This window comes from Sminthopsis crassicaudata, chromosome 1 (genome assembly GCF_048593235.1).
Source record: "Sminthopsis crassicaudata isolate SCR6 chromosome 1, ASM4859323v1, whole genome shotgun sequence".
Classification (NCBI taxonomy): domain Eukaryota; kingdom Metazoa; phylum Chordata; class Mammalia; order Dasyuromorphia; family Dasyuridae; genus Sminthopsis; species Sminthopsis crassicaudata.
The window spans coordinates 299,803,953-299,831,035 of NC_133617.1; the positions used below are offsets into that span (position 1 = coordinate 299,803,953).

The following is a 27,083-nucleotide window of genomic DNA, read 5'->3' on the forward strand; positions in this document are numbered from 1 at the left end:
GATGTATCACTGTTGCTTCTCTTTATGTTTAGAATGTCTCATCATCAGTTGACATAGAGCAAAGGCACCCTGGTGGGTCCCCACCTAGAATCCATCGTTGCTAGGAAAGATAGTTGCTATGGTAAAAGCAAGACTGGGTGTGACAACAGAATGGTAAGTATGGCAAATTGAAATGCTTCTGGTCTAACCGAATACCTTGTTCATCACTGATTCAGAGTTACAACTATACTTTCTCAATCTCAAGTTTTGTCTCTTACACACATACCTTCTCCCTTGTTTAGACTTCTGATATGCTTTTTACCTGGCTTCATCTTCAGATGTGTAGATACATAACATACTACTTTCTCTGGCCTATGAAGTTCTATCACTGGCAACCCCAGCTACTCTCCCCAGCTATTCTATATTATTTCTAAGAACTGTTATCTCTGGTCACTGATCTCTGCTTCCTTTGCTGGTACCCATCTTCACCATGTAGAGAAGATGTATGGTGCCCAGACAGCTTGACCAAAGCCTTTCCCCTTCTTCCACAGTGCAGGAAGGCTTCAGAGTGAACATGTTGGCCATAGAACCACAACTTATGCTAGACAGACCATTAGAAATGGAAGAATAAGCAGAAGAAATACTCAAAGACTAAGTAGAGCATAAATTGGAGCTGTTTCAATGAGACAGCTGAGTTGGTTGTGGACTTTTGCCAAACTATGATTGGACATTTATGTAGCATTTATGCTATCTTTCTCAGAACTAGCAGGAAGAAAAACACGATTCTCAGTAATAAAGCTACAGACAGAAAGCAAGAACAGTAAGGAGCAGTCCAGTGTGTGAGAAAGACAATCATGGTGCAATATTCAGATGGTTACCAGTCATCATCTCTAACATGTTCTTTTGTCCATCCATTGCATTGCTCTCAAGAGGAGCATTATAAAACACTGCCTTAGAAGGGGAAGACTTTCAAAACTTACTTACTAGCTGTGCTCTACTTACAGGACAGATTGGAAATTCCTGCTCTCCATACAGCCTGTTGGCCATACTCAGGGTATAATCACTTTTTATCCTGTCCAGCTTCTTGAGCAGCTTTCCAAAGTAGGAGTCAGAATCTTTATACCCATCACTCAAGGATGTCGTATTCTTGATAAGACATAATGAAATCAGAGGAAGTGTCATTAATCTGTCCCTTGAAGACACACTCTCTTCAGACATCTACTTATCATCATTCAATTAATTTCATTCAAGTATAGTAGCATTTCTATGTAGTTAAAAAATTTTAATGGTACTATAGAATACTTAACAATCAATACTATAAAGGGAGCTCTTTAAATGGCATATTCTTTCATCTTATTGTTTTGTCCTTAGAAGGAACACTAGAAAATTTTGCCAAACTTCATACAACCCCCTTATCTGAATTTCAGGATCATGACAGAAACTTTTTAAACTGACCTACTAAAACAACCTGCGAGATGGCCTCTAGAGAATTTTTTAACTATTATAGCAGCCACATTTATGATAAAGAGCCCTAAAAAATTCTTTGCACTTATTGGGTAAGAATCACTATGGAAGCCTCCTTGAGCCTGCCCTTTCTAAGCCACAGGCTCATATTACTCATAGACCTCTGAGTGGAGTAGTAATTCCCATCTTTCTAGCAATTAGTTATCCTTCATGCAATTTCCAGGGGGAGGGGAGGAATAACCAAATTGAGTAAACCAGGGACTAGCAGCTGAGAGGAATCACAGAGATATTTCCAGCCTTATATGTTTTTTTGTTTGGTTGATTGATGTTTTTTCTTAGATGCACGAGGCTTAATCAGCGGTGTCTTGAGCTTTTATTTTCGAAGAAAACCCAACCAACAAGCCAGATGACAATCTTTATTGAGAAGTGAAATCAGTTTACTATTAGAAGTTAGATACCTGTGTATTTGGAGGTTCTGATGTCTCTTGTTGGTCCCCTTGGTCTTCTTGACTTTTTCCTTTAGAAGAAATTTCAGGTTCTGTGCTTTTGTTTTGTGCAACTTCATTGAAGTGTAGCACCTGAAGAGTGGGAGTGTGGAATTTAAAAACAAACAAACAAAAAAACAAACAAACAAAAAAACAAAACAAGAGCCAGAAGTCTTCATTTCTTAATCCTGACTCTATCCCTTAATAGTCAATGCTTTAGGAAAATCTTTTAACCTCTTGAAGTCTCAGTTCCATCATGTATAAAGTTCCCTACATCTCACATCCCTACTCTCACATGCCATTTTCAGGATTGTTATAAGAATAAGTAGAGATAAAATGAGTGAAGAGATAAAATTTCACATAATCTAAAAGTTGAAAAACACTTCAGAAAATCTACCTTCTCTAATGGCCCTCTAAATATTTGAATACAATCATATCCACTCTTCACTATTAAACCCATTCCTTATCAGGAATGGTTTCCAGTCCTCTCACCAATATCTTCTTCATGATGGATCTTCCACCTCTATTAATACAAGTTATTAAGTGATTTCCCCCAAGGTCATCCACAGTAACTAACAGAAATGTAGCTTGATCCCAGGTTTTAAATTTTTAGAAAAGCTATCCACAGTAGATACTGTCAAACGATAGAGAAAACTAAAAGAAACATGGTTTGAAGCCCTAAAATAGACATGAGAATTATTCTTGTCTCCTATCTGCCGCTTGTGACAATTGTGACAGCCCCTTATTCCCTCCTCTCTCCCCAGGCTTCAGTATCCTTATGTGTCAGATGAGCGCATTGAGCTAGTAGTTTGTTTTCTCAAAACTGTACCAGCTTTTAACATTCTGTAATTCAAAGGCTGCAAGGTAGATGAGGGTTTCCTATGGTGATATTTCGCAGTTAGCAATTATTTAGGACCTTATTAAAGGGCACCATTCTTAGATCAAGGCAGCAGGGTGATGGATAGTGTAGTGGTTAGAATGCTAGCCCTAGAGCCAGGAAGGCCTGACTTCCTCTCCAAGATGATCTCCTATCTGTTTTATATGTGCTTTTGTATTTGCCTATACATGTTCATATTGTCGCTCCCATTCAAATATAAACTCCTGTAAAGGAGGAACTGTATAAATGATTGATAAGTATTTCTTGATTGATCAATCAATTCCATAGTCAAATACTAAATCATGAGAATAAGAAACTGAAGGTGGTGTGGGGTAGTGAATGGAGATCCAGTTAGTGTTTTTTTATCCCATGTGAGTAAAAAATATGATATCTAGAACACAGCGAATGCTTAATAAATGTTCCTTGACTGACTAATTTACAAATCAACTATCCTTAGCAACATTTACATGTAGAATCTCATTTGATCTAATCTATTTGACTCTCTACAAGGCTATTGAGTGATAACTGTGTACATAATCCTAAACTTTTTAGTTATTGCAAAGACCATATGGCATCTTATAACACAGTAAACATAATTATTTACATATATGAATGTGAATATCCTCTTTCCTCATGCCATTCTTCCTTTTCACCTTTCTCCAAATTAAAAAAAAAAAAAAAAAAAGCTCTGTGTATAAGCACTCATTCAGGTACTTACTAGTTGTGAAGTTTCAACTTCCATGAATCTAATTTCCTTATCTATTAAGTGGAGATAATAATACTTATGCACTTTTCTCAAAGGGTTATTGTAAGAATCAAATGAAATGATGGATAAGTATTACCCAAATGAGACATATTATTATTATTATTATTTAATCCTGAAGTGCTGTCTTTAAGGAGGTAACTATAAAGCTGAAGAGACAATATTTAAAAAAAAAAAAAAAAAAAAAACTAGATTAGGAGGTAAGAAACCTAGAGTTGTAGCCTCAGCTTATCTACAAACCATCTGTATGACCTTGTATTTGACTTGTTCACAGGTTTCCTCATCTACAAATGATGAGATTGGCCTAAGCCTTTTCCAATTCCAAAAATCTCTACAAATCTACAAAAATATAAGACAGAAAAATAACATGCAATGGCAAGTAGGATATCATGGTTACCACATGATTAATACAGATCATCACTGATCTTATGGGAAATCAGAGAAAGGATAGATCACCATAGCCTGGCAGGGTTGAAGAAGGAAGGCTTTGTGGAAGAAGTAAAAATACAATTGTATTTAAAGGACTTAGATCAAAGGAGAAGGAAAGGCATTTTAGGCAGAGGCAATATGACTAAAGTACAAAAGGAAGGAATGTGAGATAGTGAGTGCCCAGTGCCTGGGCAAAGTAAAGAACTCAAGTTCTTACACTGGGCCCTTATTCAGACAGGAGAAGAGAAAAGCACTTATTAAATACTTACTATGTATAAGATACTGTACTAAGCACTTTGTAAATATTATCTCATTTGATGCACATAACAACTCTGGGAGATAGGTGCTATTACAGGTAAAGGTTAAGGTCCCACAGCTACCAAGTGCCTGAGACCAAACTGAACTCATCTTCCTGACAATATCCAGTGTTTAATCCACTGCTCCACCTAGCCACTTGGGAATAACTGAGTGCTTACAGTGAGAACAAAGATATGAAAACATGGTAATAAGCACTTACTTCATTGATCTGATCTGCAGTACAGCCTTTAGCCCCTAGGCTGATCATGCCAAAGGCAACTGAAATACTCAGAGGACAGACGAAGATATTTGCCGGTTCATCACCTTTGTTTAGTTCTTGGAAAAGATCTAAGCAAAACTTGGTATTGGCTGTCACGAGGGAGTCCATTTTGAAGCTAAAAGGCAAAAGAAGAAAGAGAAAGAGCAGAAGAGAGGGAGGGAGCAAAGGAAAAAAGGAAGAAAGGAACAAAGGATGAAGGAACAAAAGAATGAAGAAAGAAAGACAGAGAAGAGAGAAAAAAGACAGAAGGAAGAAAAAGGAAGGAAGGAAGAAAAGGAGAAAGAAGGGAAGGAAAAAAGAAAAGAAAAAAGAAAGGAGAGGAGGAAGAAAAAGAAGGAAGAAAAAAGAAAGAGAAAAGAAAAAGAGAGAATTCTTAGATTAAAACATGTCACTCTAAATTCTGCAACATTTGTCATGAGTGCTTATTCATTAAGATTTGAAAATATGAAAAATGAAGTCATAATCCTCCCAGTACCAATCTCCTCTGCCACTGGTACAATGTCTTCAGGAATCTGCTCTATAGGAACTAAAGTAAATTGTTGCTCTTCTCCCAGCTAAATGCCCACTCAAGTCAGCAGCCAAGAAAAGCTTCCTTTTCTATTTCCCCCTCACAATGCAGTACCTGGCTCTTCCATTTCAGTTATCCATTTCAGTTCAATTGTCAAATGTCCATTAAAACCCCACTGCCTACTAAATGCCTAGCCCTTTATCCTGAGGATGCAATTGTAAAAAACATATAATCTAAGGCCAGAAAGAGCATACACTCTAGTAGGGAAATGAGAAATATACATAAATGACAGAATAATATTAGTAAGTGAGAACTATACTGAGTAGTGGTTAAAAAGCCAGGAAGAATTCTGTTCATCTAACACATTGTCCAACTATAATCAAGTCATTTAAGCTCTCTGTCTTCAGGCAAATCTCTGGAAGGATAAAATGTGAAGAAGATGCTTATCTTGCATTTCTCTTGCAAGTTTCTCATCAGAAGCTGCCAGTACTAATGAAATTACTAATTCAATGGGGAAAAAAAAGGGGGGAATGGGAGGATAGGAGATGATCAAATATATGAAAATCAAACAAAATGAAATGGGTGATTCACAGTGGTAGAGATTACTTCTTGCTAGGGAAGTCAGGAAAGATGACACCTGAACTGGACTTCTTTGAAGGAGAAGTCTATCAGTAACCAAAACTGGGAGAGGTAAAGAGATGAGTGAAGGATAGGATTAAATTAGCTTGAACACACAGAGAAGCAGAACAAGACAAGTTTAGGAAATGACAAGCAATCTAGTTTGGCTAAGAAGAGCTATGCTGTGAAATGAGACCAACAAGGCTATTTAAAATGAGATTTAAAAATGAGACTGTAAAATGGAATGGTGTCAATGGGAATTGTCCCAACCCAGAATGGATTCCTCCTTGGAAGGGAGGAAGCTCCCCATCATGTGGAGACTATAATGACTATTTGCTAAAGATATTATAGAGTTGGATTTCTGGTCAGATGTGGTTAAGCTCAAACGATTGCCAGCCTCTCATTGCTCTAATCCAGTGGTCCTCAAACTTTTTAAATAGGGAGCCAATTCACTGTCCCTCAGACTGTTGGAGGGCCGGACTATAGTAAAAGCAAAAACTCACACTCTGTCTCAGCCCCTCAGCCCATTTGCCATAACCCTGCAGGCCGCATAAACATCCTCAGTGGGCCACATCTGGCCCCCAGGCCGTAGTTTGAGAACCCCTGCTATGGAATAGATATTAAAAGTATTGTAGAAATAGAATAAATTGGACTGGATAACTGATTTAGTATAGGCAATGACAATAAAGAAAGTCATTTACACAAGTCATTTAACTTGTCTGTCCCTTACTTTGGTGTAATAGATAGAGCACTGAGCCTAGAATCAGGAAGACCTGATTTCAAATCCATCCTCAGACACTTATTAACTGTGTGACCTTAGTTAACTACTTAATCCTATTTGCCACTTAATCTAGGGCATCTAGATGTCACAATGAATAGAGTCTGGATAATAAGAGAGATGATGATACTACTGATAAAAATGAGGAGGTAAAGAAGTCCATAGTTTCAAATGTTAGTTCTGGACTGGACATATTTGGAGTCCAGTTAGAGGTATCCAGCAAATTGTTGCAAATAAAGCTATAGATTTCAAGGTCTGGGAGTTATATTCATAGAGAAGATAACCAAACCCATACAAAAAGATAACATTGCTGAGAGAAAGTATATAAAGAGAAAAAAGAAGACAGGATACATCTTTGACAGTCACCCAAATTTAACAGGCAGGAGGAGGAAGAGGAACCAAGATTGCATGAATGTCAAGAAAGAGCTATCTATTTATTTTTGTTGTTGTTCATTTATTTCACTTATGTCTGACTCTTCCTAAATTCTTTTGGGGATTTCTTCTCCAGCTCATTTTACAGATGAAGAAACTGAGATAAAGTGTTAAGTGATTTGCACAGTGATACACCTAATAAGGATTTGTTTATTCTCGCCACTCTATATCACCTGAAACTCCTATATCTCTATAACTCCTGATTATATGATTTGAGATTATCCACAATGTATTATTATTATTATTATTATTATTATTATTATTATTTTGCTGAGGTACTTGGAGTTAAGTGACTTGCACAGGGTCACACTGCTAGGAAGTGTCAAAGTGAGATCAAATTTGAACTCAGGTCCTCCTGACTTTAGAGCTGTTACTCTATTCACTGTGCCACCTAGCTATCCCCTCCACAATAAATTATTATGCCTTTCTTGTTGATCTCATTTTATTCATTATATATTTAATCAATCAATTCCATTTCAAAAATGATAGAATATTAGAATTGAAATAGATCTTAAAAAAAAAAAAAAGAAATAGATCTTATAAATCATCTCAGTTCAATTCTACATTTTTCAAGATAAGAGGATACTGAGACCCAAACAAGTTTAGTGCCTCTCCAGAGGAAAGACCCTGCCTTCTCTCCCCATATTCTGTTTATAGGATAAAGTTTCTTAGGTACTTCCAAATTAATCCTTTTGTCTATTAATATAATTTTTCTCATGTCATTTTTTCCTATGGATTTAAAAAACAATCACTTTTTGGCCTTTTGTTATCTTAGTTTAGCAACTCAACTTTTGTGCCTCATTTCCATACTTCCTATTTTTTTGCATTTAGGTTGACATTTTCTCCATTGCAATGGCTTATAATAGTTACTCAATGCACATTTATTCACTTAAAATCCATACATCTTTTAAAATAATGAGAAGAAAATTAGAGACCAGAAAACAGTTTCAAGTCAAATGGATGCCAACCAGCAAAAAAATTAATTAGTGCTAAGGCATGTTCTTATTAATACCACCAAATGTGTATTGGCAATTTTTAAAATAGCATCATACATTATACAGCTTTATGGCTCAATGGTAAGGCACTGTATTTTTTTTTTCTACAGTATTTTGCCTTGTTTATACTTTTCCATGTTGATATCTCATTTCCTAAATAGCTAGTTTGGGTGATTACTTCACTAAATGAATTTTACCTGCTTTGTAAAAAGAAAACAAGCTCAGAATATAATAAGGGTCTCAGAGTATTTCAAACAACATTTCTGGATCAGAGAGATGATTCTCTTTGAAATAGGATAGATTCTCTTCTGGCCCTATGTAATATTCCAAATGAAGCACATAAGACTGTTACAGATGATGGAAAAGAGTAATTATCTTCAAGGATAGCTTGAAGATAAGAAGAGCTAAAAGGTGACAATTGATTATAGAAAAAAAGTTGTGATCTTGAAAGCAAAATGGAAGAATTCAAGTATGAATGCATCCTTCCCTCTTCTCTGTAGCTAGAGGTGAAGTGAATGTTGTCACTGGAGACTTTTTTCTATATGTCTTAGAGCCTTGAGACCTTTTCAAGCACTTGACTGGGGCCAATGGAGGCAGGTAGCATGATTCAGAGGAATCTGAGAATGGCAGGTCAATCCCATCTCTTTCTCTTAAAACTTGTATGACCTTAGGAAAATCTCAACTTCCTTGGACTTTAGTTTCCTTATCTGCAAAATGAAGGTGTTGAAATTAATGGACTTCTAAGGTGCCATCTATCTCTAAGTCTATAATTCTAAGTAACTATATATATGTCCATTTTTATATAACTACTAATGTGCATTTTTTCTTGAGTTCTATATTAAAATCAAATTCTTCCCACATAGAAGTTACTTTGGTAGATTGACATATTGGCTTTTTAAACTAAAATTGTTAAGGTAATGTATCCTTTCATTCTAGGTATTTAATAAATATCTAGGTATTTAATAAATTGGGAGTGAGGGGCAAAGTACCATCAGCTCTGAACATAAAAAGAGGTAGCATTTAGAAAATAAAACTTAGAATTTTGAGGCAAACAAGAATTTCTAAAATTCAAAGGTAAAGTTGGAGTGTGTTCCTGGCATGAAAAACAATCAGTATAAGGGTGGGAGATGGGAGATGTTATATGTGAGAAAGCTATTTGGCCAAATCATAGAGTATGAGAAGTATATCACTGGAAACATAGTTTGGGTCTAGGTTATGAAATGCCTAAGATGCTAGATTTCATGCTAAAGACAATAGGGAGCCAGTAGAGTTTAGTGTGATATATACAAAGTTTGAGAGAAATGGTTTCATTTTATTATCATGGTATTAGATAGTCAATAAAAGGGGTCAATGCATTCTTGAATACCAAAGATCCCTCATGGAACCCAATCAGTGATTATGCCCTAGGAAGAGTAGTTGTTCCTGAAGGTACAAGCTGATTAATAATGGATGAGAAGAATGAATATTACACTGAGAAGTGGACCCACTCTAGTGAGAGATTAGGGAATATGACTTTCATCACTCTCACTCCCAGACCATCCCTAACCTTAGGCAATCTAAACAAAGAACGTACTTCCTCCCAAGCCAGAGCAGAACACAGTGGACTTCTCTATTTGGGTGGAATCTGAACAAGTTTGAGGAGAAAGTCAATCTAGTCTCATTATTAGCAATGCCCTTTAAATTCTAGCTTGGCATAGTAGAGAATAAGGATCTAGACAGAAAAAAACAAAAAACAAAAAAACCCTGAATCTTCTCAATAATTGGTTATTTAATAATTATTTTTCTCATTAGTCAATTAGTCAACAAGTATTCATTGAGCTTATTGAATAGAATATGAGATAGGCAGTCCTACACTTTAGAAAATATTTCAAGACATAATCACCAAACTCAAAAATGCCTGAGTTTTAAATACTAGTTCTCTGAAAGATTAGGAGAAGCAACTCATTTAGAAATTGCATTGTTTCATTGACCCTACCTTGTATATGTGAAGTTTGGGTGAAGGCCCTGATGATTTTCTTTATGTGATGATTAATCCTTTAAAATTTTTTAATCAAGGGGCAGCTAGGTGGCTCAGTGATAGAGCACCAGCCTTGAAGTCAGAAGGACCTGAGTTTAAATTTGGCCTCAGACACTTAATGCATCCTAGCTGTGTGTCCCTGGTCAAGTCACTTAACCCCAATTGCCTTAGCAAAAACATTTAATTGAGATGGAGAAAAAAGAAGAAAACATTCAATTACTTGGTAATTATAGCTTTTATTTTGTTAGAGCAATTACTTCCAAAAATGAGAGCTTTTCATATTTTCATATGTATACACACAGATAACATGGAGGCATTTAGGAATTCAATATATATTCTGTAATGTCTGCATACTCATTGTATTGTCCTTCTCTCAAAAACAATTTAGTATTATTCACTTAGTAACCAGTCTATCACTGAAAGTGGAAGTAAAAAGAAATGAAGACCAAAGCCACAAAAAATAAGAGTTAGTTTCTTTATGAATAATCATTAAATCCTACAAAAGAGAAAACTGACCATGATTGCCAAACCCATCCATGGAATCATAGAATGGCAGATTTGGAAAGAATTTTATATGTTTCAATATTATGATCTTTAAAAAATAGCAACATGCATTATTTAATTTCAAAATTCACTCAGATCCCTGTACCTTTGTTTAACATACTCTGCCTCTGTCATATTTTTCCATTGTTGGCATCACACTTTGTTGGATAAAAAAGAGTTATTCTAATTTTTTTTAGAGTCAAATTAAAAAATGACAATTAGACATGATTTCTTCAGGCCAAAAAAGAAAAAAAATGAAGAAAAATTAAAAATATTTGCTAGATAATTTATGTTTCAAAATAAACTCTATTGAATAAAAAGATGACTGTCTCAAATGATCGAGTGACCCAACTTGACTCAGGTTCACATTATATAACTTGAAATTTGCTTTTGGCTTTTGAGAAGAGGTTGCAGAAGATAAAAGAAAGATCTGCCTAAAAAAGACAATTTATAACCAGAAAATCATTTGGAGAGCCTCATCTTAAATATCACAAGCAAACAAAACAACCAAGAAATCATAAAATTATATGCATTTTTAACTTGATCCTTACAATAATTCTGCAATGTGGATGTTATTACAATGCCATTTTACAGATAAAGAAACTGAGGCTGAGAGACTAAGTCCCTTGTTCTGGTGGCAAAGCTAGTTAGTGTCTGGGGCAAGAACCAAACTCAAACATTGTCAACTCCAAGTCCAGCTCTATGTAGGAGACAATCTAATAATCTACATGATGTGTTCATAAGAAAGGTTCATGGAAAGATCCTAGAGGTCAGAAGTAATTACTAAGTGGAAGATCAGGAAGGTCATCTTAGATGAGATGGCATTTGAGGTAGGCTTGAAATGATGGGTAGGAATTCAATCTGTGGGAGGAGTAGGATTGTAAACATAGGGAATAATATGAACAAAAACTTAAGAGATAAGAAAACGTAGGGACATATCACTGAATAATCCAGGTTAGGAGGTTCATTGATTATCTGGAAGAAAGTTTTATGAGATTAAGTTTTGAAAGATAAGGTGGTGTAGTATTTATGTAAGTCCTTGAATTTCAAGTTGAGTTTGAACACTCTTGATTAAGCAAAAGGAAGCTATTGAAGGGTTTGAAGAGAGAAGTAACAAATTTATACAAAAGGAAGATATTTAGCAGTTTTACAAAGAATGGCATGTTTTTTGGGTGGAGTAAAAGCAGAGAATGGATAAGATCCTTCTGGTCCAATCCAGATAGGTAATAAAGGAATCCTATGTTAGTGGATATGGAAATAGAGAGGAGGAAATTGGGTGTACAATTGTCAGGTCTAAAACACTAAGGGAAGAGCTACGAAAGAATCGAAGAAAACAGCCTCAACTTCAAACAGGGACAAAATGTGTTTTTCAATGACAAACAAAGCAGCATTGTAACAGAGGTGCCTCCTAAACCTCCAAAGCCTGCTCCATCTCTTTCCTTCTGTTTTGGCATGTTGTGCCAATGAGTAATAAATCAGCTTTGTTATTTCTCAATCCTGAAGTACTCAAATCAATTACCTATGCCTGGGTTGGTTAATCCTAAAGACCAGCTTGCTTACTTTGAGAGACTCTCCCAGGGGGATAAATTGGAATAAGGAGACCGTATATCTTTCGTGAGAAGATGTTTCCTGACTGATAATTGTTCCCTTTCCCCGAGGCCAGCAAGCTAAATTGCTAACAGTCATGGCTTCCATTTTTTATTGCTTGGGAAAGGTTAGGTTTTTAATCACAAATAGTTTTTAATTGGAGTTTATAAATCATGAATCATTTGTATAAAACAGTGTATGTTTAGGGCTTTTCTGAATCAATTGAAATCTTAATTTTATATTGCAATAGCATTTTGTCCTTAGGAGCCAATATTTCTTGTCTTAGTTAATATATACGCATTTCATTTGACAGTAGGTTTTTATGTGGGAAGAAAGTTTGGGATTGTCTATCCGTAGGAATCAGCTGGGCCTTGAAAGAAGGGAAGAAATTCCATAGACAAACATGTGGACCAGATCAGTACTGTCAAATTCAGATAGAAACCGAGCCCATTAAGCTGTACATAAAGATCCTTATGGCTCATATGTGACTTAGAAAACCACATTATCTATTTTTTAGTTTATTTTTATTTATTTTGTTGAATATTTCCCAGTTATATTTTAATCTGGTTTGGATCTTACTAGGGAGTATTATGGGTTGCCTGCATCCCATACATTTGACATCTTTGACTAGAGCATTCAAAGCACAGGGGACTCACTTCTGAGCCTCATATTTACTTAGAAGCATAAGATCTCCACAATGGGAATGGAATTCAGAGATTTAATCCAACTTCTTTCCCCATTTTATGGATGAATAAACTGATAATAACCTGTTGTGAATGGTATCTGGCTCCATCAATTTAGAATGCTATGTACTGCAGCTTTCTTGACAGTGGTCTGGTCTATGGGTACCTCCATCTATGTCAGTGATGGCAGAGTGATCTAAAAGTAAGGAAAAAAGGGACCTCATTGTGGCCTTGGTATGGCACAAGTCAATGCAAATTTTTATCCATCATGTCCGGGAAAATATATTCTTGGCTCCTTGGAAATCTAATGCCTAGATGAAATTCGAGTCTATTAACTACTTGCCATCAGTATCATTTAGCATTAGACTAGTGAGTATTTTTTGTTTTTATTGTTTTCAATTATGTCTGATTCTTTGTGACCCTATTGGGGATTTCTTGACAAAGATACTGGAGTAGTTTGCCATTTCCTTCTCCAATTCATTGTACAAATGAGGAAACAAACAGGGATAAGTGACTTGCTCAAGGTCACACAGCTAGTAAGCATATGAAGCCATATTTGAATTCAGGTCCTCCTGATACCATAACTAATGCTCTATCCACCGTACCACCTAGCTGTCCATTGTATTTTTTATTGGAGGCTAAAGAAATCTGATCACAGTGGACACTTGGGTGAAGTAGAGATTGAAAAAATAAAAGAGGCTCCTGCAAAAAGATTGGTCTCCACAATAACTTTCATCCATATACCAAAACTAATTGCCAGGAAAAACTTGTACAACAGTTAAGTGACTCATTTTCAAAAGAAAATGGTCCTGTTAAGAAATAGCTTTGTGGGCTCTGGATATATCGCTTGACTTGACTTGATCTCAATTTATTAATTTGTAAAATTATTGGATTAGATTATCTATCTGATCACTCCCAGCAGGAAAAGTCAACAAGAATAATAATTTATAGACATTTAAGCAATCTAAAGATTTCAAAGTTCTTTATGTAAATTTAATCTATAAGCCTCTCAATAACCTTGTAGAGCAGGTAATACAGGAATTGGTGTGCTTGTTTTTACAGATAAGAAAAGAGGGCTAGTCCATAATCACAAGTAACTTAGTATCAAAAGCAAGATTTAATCCCAAGACTTTGTCATTCCTAGGCTACACCACTCTATGCATTCACTATACCCTGCCTGTCCTATAGCAGTTTTCATCTATGTAGCATCCATGTAGAACTTATTTCAATTCTCATTTCTACAGCACAGATTAGGAACATGGTGTCCCCAAGATTGGAAAATCCAGGTAAAACAATATTTATGCCGCACATTACAGTCTATTAAAAATTCCATTTAGTTCACTAAACGTATTAAGTGCTACTGAGGCAGCACAAACATATGCTTCATTGTGAATAAATGCAAAAGCACTTTTTAAGCACTTACAATGGGCCAGACATTGTGATAAGCAATGGGGATACAAATACAGCCAAGTAAGACACAAGATGATTCCTGCTCGTGTGAAGCTTCATGAAGCTTATATTCTAAAAGAAGACAGTACATAAAGTTGGACCGAAATGGAAGAAATAGAGATAAGACACAAATGACTAGAAGTTATAGTATGACAAATGTATGAGTACAAATGAAATGCTCTAAGAGATTCCAGAAAGGAGAATTTCTGCCCATCTAGGGTTAGGGAAGTGGGAAGTCAGGCTTTGTGAAGCAGGTGTTCCTTGAAGAGAGGGAAGGATTTCCATAAACAGGGATGTGGAGAGCAATCCCTTTCAAGCAGGAAGGCCAACATGTACAAAGATACAAAAATTAGAAAAGGCAAGACAATATGGCCACAATGAGTGGTCAGATTGGACTGGGGCGTGCAATAGATGAAGAGCAGTTTCTGATGAATTCGAGACATTAGCATGGAAGCTTAATTAAATTTAAATTAAAGCATTAATTTAATTTAGTCGACCAAACTTAGCAACAGAGAGTCATTTGAAAAATGTGAATAAGAATGTGGCCCTATCAGACCTATGAAATAGGAAAATTACGCTCTGGCAAGGGTATGATTTTTGTATTTAAAAGGAGGAGAACCTTGAATCAGAAAGATTAGTTAGTATGCTACTACAGTAGGTCAGGTGGGTGGTAATGAAGGCCTGTATTAAGATGATGACAATGGGAGGAGAAATGAAAGGGTGGATGTAGGAGATTTGTGAAGATATAATCCACAGGAACTAGCTACTGATGGAATGTAGAAATTGAGTAAGAGGTCAAGGGCAATCCCAAGGCCTCAAACTGAGTAATTGGGAAGGCGAATGGTGTCCTTAACAGAAATAGGAAAGTTAGGAGGAGGGGTAGGTTTGGAAGGAGAATTCATGTTTAATTCATGATGACAATGGGACATCAAGGTGCAAGTATCAATTTGGCAGTTGGAAATGCCAAATGGAGTTCAGAATAAATCAGGTCTGAAGACATATAGATACAGTCCTTCATCAAAATCATAGGAGAGAATAAATGAGATTGTGTAGAGAGGAGAAATAAGGTACCCAGAACAAAAACCTAAGGAACCCACACTTAATGTACAGGAAGAACTAGAGAAATAAAAAGATAATGGCCTATTAAAGAGCCAGGGGATTAAAAAGCAAAGGGAGAAGAGAGAGAGATTAAGGAGAATAAGGACTTTTTCATTTTTAAGTCACTAGATTTGGTTATAAGAGCCTGATTGTTGGCTTAAGAAAGGGCATTATCAGTAGAGTTTAGAAGATCTCAAGTCACAACAACTCTGTGAGGTAATATAAATATTATTAGTTCCATTTTAGAAATGAGAAAATTGAGGTTCAGAGCAGTTAAATGCCAAAGTTCATATGGCTAGTCATTCCAAGCATTGTTCTCCCTATTTTATGGGTTGAGATTTAAAGATATTACATGACTTGCCTAAGTCATATAGCTAATATACTAGGCGCAAAACTTACACTCAGATACATGTCTTCTAGCCTCAAGTTTACTATGCTACCAGTGATAAATCAGATCAAATAAGATAAAAATTAATAAGAATAAATGTAAAATTCCACACTTGGTTTCATAAAGACCAACTTTACAAATATAGTCTAGCTGTGGCTAGGCAAGAATCCATCTGCAAAAGACCTTTTACAAATTTTCAAAAATTCATATCCAAAGGGGTTTTAGTTGACTATAGACTCAGTTAACAGTGTGATATGACAAACAAAAAACAGCTAATGCTTTCCCAAACTTCATTAAAAATAATATAGTATTCGGAGAAAAGGAAATGATTATTCTGTATTACTCTGTTTCAGTATTCTATGTCTGTAATACAGTAATTGCCCCATGGTAGAAATGATAAAGACAAGTTAGAGCATGTCCAGAAGATGGTAACCATCAAGGTGATTGGGCTAGCTATTTTATAATGTGATGAATTGTTCAAGAAGCTAGGGATGTTACTTAAAGAAGAGTAGACCTAGAGGAGGTATGATTGCTCTCTTCCAGATATTTGAAGGTGACTTGATTAGGTAGCTCTCCAGAGCTCTGATCTAGGAACAATGTGTCAAAGATTCAGAGACACAGGTTTTAGCTAAATATATGGAAAACTTTCCTAACAAAGCTATTCAAACTTGAAATGAGCTGCTCCTACAGAGTTTTCCTATCCCTATCCCCTGTCCTTTTCCAAAAGTCTTTAAATAACAGTTGAATATTGGAGAGCTTTTAGATTTTTATTCAATTTGGAATTGGATTATAAGACATAAAATTCCTTCCAGCACTTAAAATTCATGACTATGATTATTCCCAATAGGTTGCATGCCATTTTCGCCAATCTATGACACACTTATCTATTTGTAAAGCATATATTATTGCCATAAATGTGTGTGTGTGTGTGTGTGTGTGTGTGTGTGTGTGTGTGAGTGTGTGTGTGAGTGTGTGTATGGGTAGGAAAAGGTGAGACAGAACATGATAAAAAATAGCATTTTAAATTATTTTTAGTTTGCTTTTTCATCTGTACTAATCTGAACCACCAGTTCCATGTTCATTTGGTTTCTAATTGGTATCCAATTGTGGGGATAAATAAAAGGACCAGAGATCAGAGCACCATGATACAAATTATTATATGGGGAATTCTTCAAGTATATTTATTTATATAATTTCTGTGTTAAGATATTTTATTATGTTTTTTTCTATTGTATACTGTAATTAAAATATTGTTATTGGTGTCATTACAGGATGAGCTGTATTTACTAAAATAAATTATTATGGAAAATGAAAAATATTTTTTCAAGATGACATTTCAACTAAATAAATGTATAAAAAGTAGGCAATTTGAGAAAAATCCACCATACAAGAAGGTGGTGTATAACTGATTATGATGTACTTAATAAAGAACAACTTGAAAAACTTGTATAGTATTTTAACTCAGTCATCATTAACTTAGATCAGGCTTGAAATAATTTTCTAAAATAATTAGGGCCCCTGAAGTCTATTTATCCCATGTAATTGTCACGGCTCCTTTGAGCAATGATTTAATACCACTCCCTCCATATCTAAATCTTTCTCTCAAATTCCATAGCACTAAGCAAAATATTGGAAACAAACTTTTTAAAAAATAAAAGAAATCTTAAGATGATACCCACAAGACAATCAATGTCATATTAGGATTTCCCTCTGACTATAGCCATACTTCTCACCATGGTATACTGAAAAGTATGCTAGATTTGGAGTCAGAGGGTTGGGATGAATTTGAACAAATTATTTTATCTCGCTAGATCTCAGTTTCCTCCTCTGTAAAATGAGAAGATTGGACTAGATGAGCTTTTAAATCTATTTCATTCTTAAATCTATGATTTTTTGGTCCTGTCTTATTTGTGAAACAGAATTGTTTTCAAATTTATCATATTCCCATAATTCATATTCAATAATATACTTGCATGTAAGCTTAGCATATAGATGCAAAACAAACTGATTTATGATTCACATGATAATAACACTTTCTTCACCAAAGCAACTTTTGATTTTTTCTAATTTTTTACAGTAGTGCTATTCTTTACTTAGGCTCAAATTCTTAGCATTTAAAAAAAAATTGACACTTCTTTGTCTCTCACTACCCACACCTAATCAATTACTGAGCCCTGCCAATTCTTCCAGAACAATAACTCCACCAACTTTCTTTTCCCACTGCAGTCATGTTAGTACCATCTTGAAATAATGGAACTTCCTCCAGTTCCAAATCTCCCTCCTCCAGTCCATCCATCATATCAGACTAATTTTCCTTATTCATGAATCTGATGATGTTCTCCACTATACATAACTCTCCATTGGTTTCCTATTGCACACTAAATAAAATTAAACTGCTTACTTGGCCTGGGATTCAAGGTTGTTCACAATTTGCCACTTCTTTACCTGTCTAATATTATTTCCCATTACTCCCTGATATGTGCATTAAGTTTTAACTAGATTGAATTCCATGAAATTTTCTAGCATTCCATATCTAGAATGATCTCCCTTCATTTCCTCACTAAAATACTACCTATATTCTTAAAGACTCAGCTCAAATGATATCTACTCCATAAAACCATTCATAATCTTTCCCACACCTAAGGGGACAGATTCTGACATACCATAGCTCTTTGTACCTCCCATGCTATCATTTTCTGTACTATATTTTGTTGTATTACTATGTATTTAGTGCAAATTTCTGTATTTTTCATATTCCTCCCTCCCTACTGGATTACATATAAATTCTATGAGAGCAAATGTCATGTCTTAATTATACTTGTATTTTCCCTAGCGCCTATTAATTATAATAATTGTAATTAATATTTACATGGTGCTTTAAAGACTACCATGTATTTTGTGCATAATATCTCATTTGATTTGATGTGTCATCATAGTGCTCTGCATATAATAGGTATCTAATGAATTTCTGATTAATGGATGAGTGAATGAATGAATTTATTACTGCAAAACAAACTCATACTTTTGAAGTTAAAAACTATCCTTCCATGGAATTAAGTTGGTTCATATATTAGCATTTTCTTATGTCAAATCTCAGAGATACTGATGTACAGATATCAGATAACAGGCAAAAATCCCCTCAGCTTTGACTCAAGAAAAACTAGAAATATAAATAACCTTAAATGGATTGACAGCTAAATTTTTATTTTTAAAAAAACTAGGTATTTTTGTAACTTGTTGAAATATAGGAGCAGACTGAGGAACTAGACATGGAGTATGAGTTATCCATTGAACTGGTGCAATTGTACGGATAATCACATTCTTCTGCACTAATCTCTCTGTTACATTGATACTCATTTTGTAGGCAGCGTTTCTATAGTCAGGGCTGACTCTTTATCCATACTGTAACCTTCTCTTAGGTATTTCTGCTGCCAAAGACAATGGTTTCATACCTTTACATTTTCTAAAAATAACCCAGCCACCAATGGTGGCTTCAAACAAAAATTTTTCCCAAACAACAGTTGTTCAGTTTAATTGATTATTTTTTCCCTTCTGAGGATTGACAAGTTGTATTTAGCATCATGTAAATAGAATAATAAGCTGTGTACAGAAGATAAAAAAGCCAGTTAATTCAGTCTTACAATATCGAAAATCTAATATAAAAATGTCCATCAAACTAGGAATGGTACTGAATGGAATGACCAGATACTATTAATAAAAATGTCTTTTAATCCTGTATAGACCCAGCTATAATTAGAGAAAAGTCCATTTAGTAAAGAGCTTCCTAATATTTACAAAACATAGAATGGCAGCATGGTGATGAAGAAAGGAAACCCTACTTTGTTGGTCCCATGGCCCCATTTTTAATAAACATGGCTTTTGTGAAAGGAAAAATGTTAAGTATTAAATAATATCACATTTCCACATGTTAGCAAGTAAAAAAATCCATGAAAGCATTGTGGAAAACTGGGGTAGGGGTGAGGGGTTATCTATGTACCATCATTTTAAGATAATCATTGCTCAGTGCTCTATACATCATAAGCACACTATAACAGGTTATAACTTTTGACACTGTGTACTAAATTAAATGTAGACCTAATAAAATCAGTAGTTGATTAAGACCCTAACTCTGGCCCCAAGAAGTTGGAACTGACAGAAACTTAAGAAAAATAGCATAAAACATTTGAATTGCTCCAAAGAGTGACCCTTCACATTACTTATTTGACAGGTGAGAGCCGTTTAAAGGTTTCTGTGAGGAAGATTACTGGGATTCCAACTTCATTGAGCAAAAGTGGAAGTAGAGGCCCAAAGAGATACAATGACTTACACATCTCCTTTCTAGTCTTGATATATGGTAACATACTTCTCAATAGCTATAACACCTCAAATATATGGCAAAGTATTGCTGTTAAAGAAAACGGATACTCTAGGATTGCCCTAGAAAAAAAATGCATCCAAGTTTTCTATCATCCATGTGTTTGCTTGTTTTAAGACCCACTACCAAATGAAATTCATCTGCACTTCATAGAATTCTCCTTTTTCTTCGAAATTCAAGCACCATCTTCTATGTGAAGCTCTCCTGGTATCATTTCATATATATTTGTATTTTTTCTATATGTACTTCCATACATCTTTGTCTATTGATTAATTGAATACTTATTCCTGGAAAATGAGGATTGTTTTTATCCTTTGTTCTTGTATTCTCAGCACCAAGGACTATATAGTACTTAATTAATACTTGGGAATTGATTGATTGATGAGTAGCTGACATATTTTAGTGTCCTGTACAATGCTTCTGAGGGACATCATTCAAAAGGATTTAAAATTTCAACTCATTCATTCTTTTACAATGTAAATTCAATCAGCTCCTATAAGTATTTCTTTTCTCTGAAGTGAAATAAGAATGTGCAGCATGGTAGAGGGAAAAGATTCTTAGGTCTGGAGGCTCAAGGCTTAGGTTTGAATACTGACTCTGCTGCTACTGACAAACAGTACTTGTCACCTTGAGCTTTCATTTCCTTGTTTGCATGATGAGGAGACTGGACTTTATATGTTCTTCTAGGTTTAACATTTTCTGACTGTGAAATGGAAAAGGATTTAGCTCTAGCAATTTTTTTTTTTAATTCATCAGGTATTTGTGGACAAGGCAACAAAGCGACATTGTCTTTTGGTTTAACCCTTTATCACTAATCATTTGACTAATATTTTAATTTTTTTTTCTCTTCTCAAAAACACAAAATATCAGAACTGAAAGAAACTTTAGCAATTATTGTGTCTAAATACTTTTGAGTTGATCTAGTATGGAGGTTCTTAACTTGTGTGTGTGTGTGTGTGTGTGTGTGTGTGTGTGTGTGTGTGTGTGTGTAAGTGTGTTTGTGTATTGATGAACCCTTCTGACAGTCTAATGAAACCTTTATATCCCTTTTTGGAATAATGTTTTTTAATGATATTGCAAAATAGACTGATTATATTGAAATAGAATTATCAAAATGTTTTTAATGAGTTCATGGGCTACAGATTAAAAACCTGTGATCTAGTCCAACCTTTTTATTGCATACATAAAGAAAATGAGGCTTTGAAAGATGAATTCACTTGCCCAAGATCACTTGGCTAATAAGTGACTGAATCAGTCCTTGAAGCTGGTTCTCCTGAGTTCTTGTCCAAAGTGTTTTCCATTTGGCTTGGCTACTAGCCTTCTTTGTTAACCCAATTACATATTTTTTCTGAATGAAGAGAAGAGGGAGACAGGGTAATAGTGGTTTTGAAATCAGAAGATTCAGACTTTAAAAACACCCTAATATTTATGATTTATATGACATTGGGTAAGTCACTTAATCTCTCTGGACCTGTTTCCTCTTCTATAAAGTAGAGAGGGGGAATTTGAATTAGAAGACCTCTGAATTTTCTTCTAGATTTTTAGTGTAAAGTCATTCAATACGTTTTTATGAAGCATCCGTTATGAACTGGGCATTGTGCTATAGCCCTTGCATTCTAATAGGGAGGGGGGGGAGATAATATGTACACATACAGCTTTCTGTAAGGTAATGAAATAGAAATGTCATTGCCCGCTTAAAGGAATCAGAAAAGTTTTCATATAGAAAGCAGTGCTTAAGGTAAACCAGAATGTCTTAATAGTAGAATTTATGAAAGGAATGATGTATAATGAAACTGAAAAGACAGATGGGAGTCAATTTGTTAATGATTTCAAATGCCAAACAGAAAAGTTTGTAGTTGTTTCCAGAAGTAAGAGAGAGCCATTGGAGTTTATCAAATAGGAACACATAGTGATCAAACCTATATTTTAAGATCTCTTTGGAAAAAGCATTGGCGAAAAGAGAGATTTGAGGCAAGAGATGAATTGTGAAGTTATTTCTGTAGTCCAGGGAAAGAGGTGATGAGAGGGTAACTGTGGCACAAGTGTAGAGAAGAGGTGTGATAAGGGAGGATAAGGAGCCAAAGAAAAAAAATTTTTTTCTGTGACTTTTCTGTTCTATTGTTTGTGTTTTCTAAAATCAATATCATTTGTTGTTACAACTTCTAGAAAATAATTTTCATTTTTAATACTATTTCCAATAAATTAAATAATAGGGATCACCAACTATTTTAAAATCAGTCTTCAATTGTTTTTCTTAAGAACTTCTTACTTACCCAGCAGTGCTACTACTGGGCTTATATCCCAAGGAAATATTAAAGAAGGGAAAGGGGCCTGTATGTGCCAAAATGTTTGTGGCAGCCCTTTTTGTAGTGGATAGAAACTGGAAGATGAATGGATGTCTATCAATTGGAGAATGGTTGGGTAAATTATGGTATATGAAGGCTATGGAATATTATTGCTCTGTAAGAAATGACCAGCAGGATAAATACAGAGAGGCTTGGAGAGACTTACATCAACTGATACTGAGTGAAACGAACAGAACTAGGAGATCATTATACACTTTAACAATGATACTGTATGAGGATGTATGCTGATGGAAGTGGATATCTTCAACATAGAGAAGAGCTAATCCAATTCCAATTGATCAATGATGGACAGAATCAGCTACACCCAGAAAAGGAACACTATTTCCCATTTTTTTGTTTTGTTTTGTTTTGATTTGATTTGTTTTTCTTCCCAGATTATTTTTACCTTCTGAATACAATTCTTCCTTTGCAATAACAACAACAAAATTCGGTTCTGCACATATATATTGTACCTAGGATATACTATAACATATTTAATATGTGTGGGAATGCCTGCCATCTAGGGGAGGGGGTGGAGGGAAGGAGGGGAAAAAATTGGAACAGAAGAGAGTACAAGGGATAATGTTGTAAAAAAAAAAAATAATAATTACCTATGCATATGTACTGTCAAAAAATGTTATAATTATAAAATTAATAAAATAATAAAATAAAATAAAATTTTAAAAAAGAACTTCACAAGTATTTAACTTATCAAGCACATCTTTACCAATATAGATCAATTCAGAGAAATTTCCTACAAATCTACCCTACAAATATCAATTACTCTCTTTTCTGTTTAGTAAGAAGAGTAAACTATGAAAATAACCATTTGTATTCTAAATGTACTTTTCCCCCCAAGCTGAATCATTAATATATCCTCTCCAAACCATGCATGCAGCAAGAATTCATTTGTAGCTATGGTAACCAAGAGTTACCATGGTGATTACTCTGTTGGAGTACTGAATAGAACTAAATAATTTTTTAATAATTGCTATATAACATATGAATCTTTGTCACCACAAAATTTTCTAAATCTTTGAGAATATAAAAAATTCTGTTATGATAGTATGCATTATATATATATATGTATATATATATATATATATATATATATATATATATATATATATATATATATATATACATATATATATATATAATATTCTATACTAATTGTCCAAAACATAGATATCCAAAGTATCTAGGTATTCATTTTCCTTCTTGGGTTATATTGTATTAAAAGATGAAATATCTTTTGTCCATTCTGTTAAGTTTACTAATTTATTCAGCCATCCCCATACATGGTAAAATGGAGAATACATATTGCTTTTTTTCCCCTAAGTTGAAAAACTTAGGGTGTGGGTGTGGGAGGCTAGAAGACAATTCCTGAATACATCAAAATAAAGAACAACACTCTACTTTCATTAAGTTGTCCTATTTTCAAAGGAAAAAAAACTTTCTGCTTCTTTAAAATAATTTAATTTTACTCAGATGATTATACCCTTAATTTAAGCTATAATCCCTTTTAAAAATCCTGTGATTTGGGATAATTTTATCAATTACAAACATTAATTGAAAAAAGAATAGAATTAAACTGTGCAGATGTTTACCTTGTTGTCTTCTAAGTTGAAGTTAACAGCTGGTCAGGTGAGTTTGAATCTGTGCTCAGTCAGTCACTTATTAAATATATGATGTCTTTGCCACTCCCATTTGGTAATGTTCCATTTTGGAACTGTAAGCTAAAATTATCTTTCATTTACTAAGAAAGGAAATTTGCAAAGGCAAAGCTATTTTTGAAATAGTTTTCTCATGGATGCTTGTCTCTTTAAAAATTTTAAAAACACGATAAAACTGAAGGCTATGAACCATCATCCAAAAGAACTATTTGCTGTTTTAGTAGTTGTTAAGATTACAACTAAATTAGATTTAAACTTCATTTTCTTATTATCAAATATGCTTACACTTTAAATTTATTTGGAAAGTTTTAATGGCTAGTTACCAACTACCACTTATTTCCTGCCTTCTAAATTAGCTAGTGAAGGAATTGGCCTGCATTTATCATATACTGATTGTGGAGATTTCACTATGATAGGTACCTTGATATCTTAGTACTCAGTAATAAAAGTGATCATACTTAACACTTAATAATAATAATAATAATAAAGATTACTTTTTTTTTAGCCTACACAGGAAAAACAAAATTAAAAGACACTTTTGGGTTTTTTAATAGTATTTTATTTTTCCAAAAACACATAGTTTTCAACATTTATTTTTGTAAAATTTTGTATTCTAAAATTTTCTTCCTCTCTTCTCTCCCCCCCAAGACAGCAAACATTCTGATACAGGTTAAATATCTGCAATTCTTTTAAAGATTTTTTTTTTTTTTGTCATGTTGTACCAGAAAAATCAGATCAAAAGGGGAGAAAAGCCATGAGAAAGAAAAAAAAAATCAGCAAACAAAAAGGTGAAAATACAATGTTTCAATCCACATTCAGTTTCCATAGTCCTCTCTATGTGATAGACATTTTCCCTCCCAAGTCTATTGGAATTGCCTTGAATCACTGCTTTTTTGTGAAGAGCCAAGTCCATCACAGTTGATCATCACATAATATTGTTGTTACTATGTATACTATTCTCCCAGTTCTGCTCACTTCACGCAACATCAGTTCAATGTAGGTTCTTTTTGAAGGATACTTTTAAATCACTTGTCAACAAATGCATATGACAGTTATTGAATGCTAAGACTGAAGAGTTTAAATATCATCTGAGTCCTTTCATTTTATAGATGAGAAACATGAGGTCTAAACTTCCTAATCTCATTATGTGTCCAACACACTAAGCCGCCTCCTTATTAGTGTAAGACAATCATACTGAGCACTTGCGTGCTGAGGAAATCTATAAAACAAGTAAGGTGTTATTGTGGGAAACACTAGAGAAATTGGCAAACAATTACTTACCTTACACCTCATCATTATTTGAAACCAAGTTTTCTCTCTGGTTTTCTCGTGACTAGATTCTGGCATCATTTTCATAATGACTTGGGATTTCCTGTGATGTATAAAAGGCAAGGAAACATAGCTCTACCTCTCCAGGCTTTGCACCAGTCTGTTCCTGAGACGTAGCCACAGAATCACTATCAAAACATTGTTGCCACTGAAATGAGCCGTTATTCAGTGTTGAAAACTGATTCTCTTTGGTTTTGTGGTTGACATTATTACTATGACTGACTGTGTAAAAATGATTCTTGCTTAGCCTCTAGGTGCATGTGGTGATTCAAAATAATATTTGCATATCTACAATCTGGGCTTGTTTGTTTATTCTTCAAAATAAGCAGGCACAAATTTGACAACAGAGGTGCTAAGTCCAAGAGCTTGCTTTGCCTTTTGTTAAATCAACTCTGATGGTATTGCTGATGAGTTTAAAAATTGATTCAATCCTAAGGTCCCTAGCTTGATGTGCAAGGAGCTTGGTAAAAGACTGAATATTTCTTGTCTTCCAGTGACTTGAAGAGAGATATCTATGTATGATACACAGCACGCATACACATACATATACACACACAGAGTGCTTTGCAAAGACAAGCTTTAAGATTCTATACAAAATGAGTCATAAGAATAACATCTATTCTGTGGCAACTAGGTGACAGAGTAGATAGAATTGTGGAAAGATCTGAATTGAAATACAATTTCAGATCCTGTCTCCTGTCACTTGCTGGCTCTATAATCATGGTAAGTCACTAAACCTCTCTCATAGTTTTCTTATTTGTTAAATGGAACTAATAATGATCTCACAGGATTGTTGTGAGGATCAAAGGAAATTTGATGGATTACTTGCCATTTAGGGGAGGGGTTGGAGCAAGGGGGGGAAATGTTAGAACACAAGGTTTTGCAAAGGTCAATGTTGAAAAATTATCCATGCATATGTTGTGAAAATAAAAAGCTTTAATTAAAAAAAAAAAAAAGGAAATTATGTTATAAACAGGTGGTAGCTAGAGGGGTAGACTTGAAATTAGGAAGACCTGAATTCAAATGCATCTTAGACACTTATTAGCTGTGTGAGTTTAGATAAGAAATTAAATCTCTCAAAGTTTCAATTTACTTCTCTCTAAAATAGGTTTAAAAATAACACCTACTTTCAAAAGTGTTGTAAGAATCAAATGAGTAACATATATAAAATTATTTGTATACCTTAAAGCACTAGAAGATATTTTACAAATCTTAAAGCCCTGAAGAAGGATAAATTATTTTTATGATAAATTTTGTATAGTATCATAAAGTTTGCTTTTACAAAGCACTTTCCTCAGAATTTTGAAAGGCAGATAGTACCAAGACCCAAGTTTGCATAACTTAGTAAGTGTTTTAAGAAAGGTTTCCTGACTGGAATTCTATCCACCAGGGAATTATTGCTTCTTTAAGTTAACTTTTGTTAGTGAGTTGGTCTGAGTCAGGCCATGATAATAAGGTACATTTCAACAAGTGTAGGATTAAGTAACTACTTCCAGGTTTTTTACTTATTCATCAGAAATTATGGGCAAGTCTTATATAACCTTTTAGAAACCTCAGATTTCCTATATATAAAGTAGAGAATTCTACTTTCTACCCTAGGGATTTCCACTCTCTACCCAAGTATATTGTGAGGATTTACTAAATTGTTTGTCATAAAAGCAAAAAAAAAAAAAAAAAAAAAAAAAAGT

The 27,083-nt window shown here is 34.4% G+C and overlaps 1 protein-coding gene across 1 annotated transcript in view; it reads right to left on the reverse strand.

Moving 5' to 3' along the window:
* Window positions 1-24,049, reverse strand: part of SERPINB12 (serpin family B member 12) — a 34,477-nt gene extending 10,428 nt beyond the window's left edge. Inside the window, exons 1-4 of the mRNA XM_074279024.1 lie at window positions 24,001-24,049; window positions 4,515-4,689; window positions 1,902-2,021; window positions 982-1,125 (exon numbers count right to left, since the gene is read on the reverse strand). Of these exons, the coding sequence (XP_074135125.1) occupies window positions 982-1,125; window positions 1,902-2,021; window positions 4,515-4,682 (432 nt within the window). The 5' untranslated portion in view covers window positions 4,683-4,689; window positions 24,001-24,049. The remainder of the gene's footprint in view (window positions 1-981; window positions 1,126-1,901; window positions 2,022-4,514; window positions 4,690-24,000) is intronic.
* Window positions 24,050-27,083: the final 3,034 nt, after the last annotated feature.